The sequence below is a fragment of the Eleginops maclovinus genome, chromosome 19 (genome assembly GCF_036324505.1).
Source record: "Eleginops maclovinus isolate JMC-PN-2008 ecotype Puerto Natales chromosome 19, JC_Emac_rtc_rv5, whole genome shotgun sequence".
Classification (NCBI taxonomy): domain Eukaryota; kingdom Metazoa; phylum Chordata; class Actinopteri; order Perciformes; family Eleginopidae; genus Eleginops; species Eleginops maclovinus.
In genome coordinates this window covers 22,683,395-22,687,315 of record NC_086367.1, presented here as the reverse complement: position 1 = coordinate 22,687,315, position 3,921 = coordinate 22,683,395, and the positions used below count along the sequence as shown (strand labels likewise).

The window sequence follows — 3,921 nt, the reverse complement described above, 5'->3', positions numbered from 1 at the left end:
CTCAACAAGTTATTCATTTACATTTTCTTCCTGTCTCCAAAATAAAGAGTACATTTTTGCACAATAAAGCACGGAAACATGTCCCAGTAGAGCGGTAAACCCAAAAATTCACTTGAAAATGACCGAAATAATTTACAGTTTTCTTCCTCAACGTTTATCAAACAGCTCACAGTTACTAGATACTTTTACACTCAGTGGTTACACACAAAATATAGAAAAATATCAACAATTAGGATGTTTTTTATTCAGTTTGCAGTGGGACGCATGTCTTTCTGTATCTTAGACAACATTGCATCTATAAATGAATGATTTTATCAAAAGCTTTCTCTGTTTTCTCTCTTTTTGCTGTTTTCTATTTAAAAATAACACAAGTGAAGATTTTGTAGTTTTAATTCACCCTAACATGATCTAGTTCCTCTCCAGTGTGTTTGTTACCTAACGTCCTGTTTCAGGTCGCGCTGGCAGGATTAGGGATGGACGTGTGTCATTAATCATATTCCCGACAGGAAGCGTTCCTCCCCTCTTTTCCTCTCCAGCTTTGTTTTTCTTTGTGTGTATTGCCATTCTGTGAATAATAAATCATGAATACATTATTCAGTTTCAGATGTCTAACTCAGCGGGCAACTTTAAAACATGAAAGTGTTGCTTTGTTTTGGAAAAATGTTCTTACAGCTCTTCAGATTAAAGGAGACCCTTGCTGTGTTTTTAAAGAGGACATATTGTCATTTTCTGATTCATATTTGTGTATAGTGTCTCTCCTGGGACATGTCTCCATGCTTCAATGTTCAGAAAGCTCTTTATGTTTCTCATACTGCCTGTGCTGCAGCACCTCTTTTCACCCTCTGTCTGAAACCAGAGCCCAGTCTGCTCTGATTGGTGAGCTGGCCGGCTCTGTTGTGATTGGTCAACCGCTTAGAGAGGTCCCGCCCCTTAGCCTACAATGTGTTGGAGCACTACCACAGGGATTTATGCTTTTGCAGTCCATTTACATGCACTAAAACCTATATACCCATCTAAAGGAAAGGGAAAACCCCAAAATGCAAAGTAGGGCCTCCTTAAACCTTCATAAACTGTTCTTATTTAATAAACTGGTTGCAAAATTGATGAAATTACAATCATATCATACTGACAATCTCTGTAATATTACATATTGTACTTTGAACAGTGTGTTCATTGCTTCATCTGCACTGGAGCTCAGTTTTCCTAAAGCAAGTGAACTTAATGTATACATTTAGACATCGATGACACACTGAACCGTTAACCTGCTGACTGGTTTACTTCAAGTGTGTGTGTGTGTGTGTGTGTGTGTATGGCGAATACACTTTGACCCGTGCACCTGCAGTCAGGTGAGTGGAGCCGCTCAAGCTGTAAATCCAATGGCTTCAAAGTTCACACATCACATCACATGAAACACTTTCTCCTCATGCAGATAACATATAGAGCAGCAGAAACACTCAGACTGTGTGTTGTAGGTTTTTCATTCCAACTCGTCTTTGGATCTCTCACTGTGTCTGACTTTCTAGAGCTGAATCAATACAGAGGAACAGAGTTAAAGGTAAGAAAAGTCACTGTTTCCTATCTCTGAGTGTGTTTTGTCACTATTTGTCAATGCAATGCATGCAAATGTGTATAAACTGGTATTGTTTTCCTGCTCTGACATGTTTGTCGTTCTGCAGGATTTATTATCTTCTGGTTATTTTAGTCCTGTGTGATTTTTGCAGCTCTGTTTCCATGTTAATGTTTGGTAGCAGTTATACCTATACACATTCATAGCTCTTAAAGTGACGGAAAGAGATTTTGGTTTAGTATGAGAGAGGTTCTAGTGCAAATTAGGGTAAATGAATAATTCTACATTGCTTTGGAGAGCTGGATGTTTGGATTGACACACTCTCATGTCTATATGTTCAGTATTAAGGTAGGACAGTTAGCTTAGCTCCGCATAATGAATGGAAACAAGGGGAAATAGCTAATCTGGTTCTGACCAAAAGAAGTGAAAAGTACATTTACTACCATCTTATATCTTCTGTACTACAGTATACTTTTTATACTTGATAACTTAGTTTGCTCATCTGTAGGCTGTGTAAACACCCACACCCAGACACACACACACACACACCCACACACAGGGCGATAGCACTGTGCATGTCTCGTGTAATTACGACACCTCTGGTATTTTTACAGCAGGGTGGTATTGAAGGTGTGTCGCTCTTGTCAGCATAAAGGTACACATAAAATCTGAACTGTTGACTGTGGGTGAAAGTGAACTCAGAGCAGACAATGAATCAGCAGTCAGCACAAGGTCAAGCTTTGGCTGTCCAATTAAAGAAACATACAATAAAATCTGAATTAAGGTGTGTGAATTGTCTGTCCGTTCACCGTCCAAATATACAACTTGTTTTTTATCCTTTAGATTTAAATGACTCATGATCATATTCAGGCTGCAAACCCCGGGACAAACTACTGTAATAATAGTTATTATATTATTATCTTGGCTGTATTCTACACAATACTGGGGGATTAAAGGCTTAATATCCAGTTAAGAAGTCGTAAATATCGCCCATGCATCTTTATATTTACTGCATATAATATTTGGTGTCAGACATCATTTTACAATGACATATTTTACATGACTGTTCACATAAAACACATTTTAAATATAATATAGTCTTTTTTTTGGTTGTTTGACTCGTATTTATATGCAATTATATATTATTTAATACTACTTCTGATTAAAACAATGTTTAATGTTATTCTTTGATGTAAAAGGCTTTCCTGAGATGTATAATTCTGGACCGTCTCTGATGTTTTCCCTGTGTGTTTGCAGTAGATCAGGATGGAGAGGGAGGAGGACGGGGCCGGGCGGGTCCGGGAGCTGCAGGAGCAGAGGATGACGGTCCAGAAGAAAACCTTCACCAAGTGGATGAACAGCGTCTTCTACAAGAACGGGGTGAGACTGGGAGACATGAGCAAGAAAAGACTCTTATGTTGTGGTCATATAAACCCAGAACGATGTGAAAGAAAATACCACAATAAGGAAATACATGTGTTTTGGTTTCAGATCCTTTACTGTAGAATAAGTACCAGTACCACACCGTGAATATGCAAGAGTTATTAGCATAGTTAAGTTAAAGTAAATCAAGAACAAGTATTCCTTTGGCAGTAAAATTGTACTATACTTGCAACTGAAATGGTACAAGTATAAAAAAGCATGACATGCAAATACTCAAGTAAAGTAAAAGTACCTCTAATTTGTAGTCAAGCACAGTGTTTGAGTAAATGTACTTCCCCTCAGTTCTCTTAGAGAGCCGAAACTGGAAAAGAAGAAAGAGATTCTTGACAGTAAACTAAATCCAGGGTTGATGCTGAGTCATGGTGCAGTAGGGAAGCAGAAATGTGCTGAGTCGAGGGATTATTGGTGATTACAGTCATAATACTTATTACGGGGCTTCCTGTGTCTGCAGATGATTTGACAACAAACACACACACAGACATCAGAGAGCCGGCATGGAAACACAGCAGCACTGAACACACTGTTCTAACGCTGACATGCAGGAGTAAAGAAGGGACGCTTTACTTTGAATCCAGTGCTGACACACTCAGATATCGACTGGATGAAATTCCAAAATACTTTATTTAGTATTTAATACACCTAAATTCAACACAAACACAAGATGATTCCTCTAATGATAATTGGATGATAAGAAAACATAAATCCATTTCAAGTTTTTGAAGTACTTGGATTTTACTCGAGTATTTTCACTTTATATTTCTTCTCCACTACATTTATTCAACAATACACAACAAGAAATAAAATGTAAAACTATTTGAATTACCCTAGCATCATTAATTGACCAACAGAATAATTAATTTGTATTATATTTGTTTGTGTTATGCTTTAAATGCATCACCGCTACTTTTGCT

The 3,921-nt window shown here is 37.6% G+C and overlaps 1 protein-coding gene across 1 annotated transcript in view; it reads left to right on the top strand.

Moving 5' to 3' along the window:
• The first annotated feature begins 1,441 nt into the window (after window positions 1-1,441).
• LOC134881868 (spectrin beta chain, non-erythrocytic 5-like) overlaps window positions 1,442-3,921 on the top strand; it is a 32,996-nt gene continuing 30,516 nt past the window's right edge. The window contains 2 exon segments of the mRNA XM_063909461.1: window positions 1,442-1,555; window positions 2,825-2,947. Coding sequence (XP_063765531.1) covers window positions 2,834-2,947 — 114 coding nt within the window. The 5' untranslated portion in view covers window positions 1,442-1,555; window positions 2,825-2,833.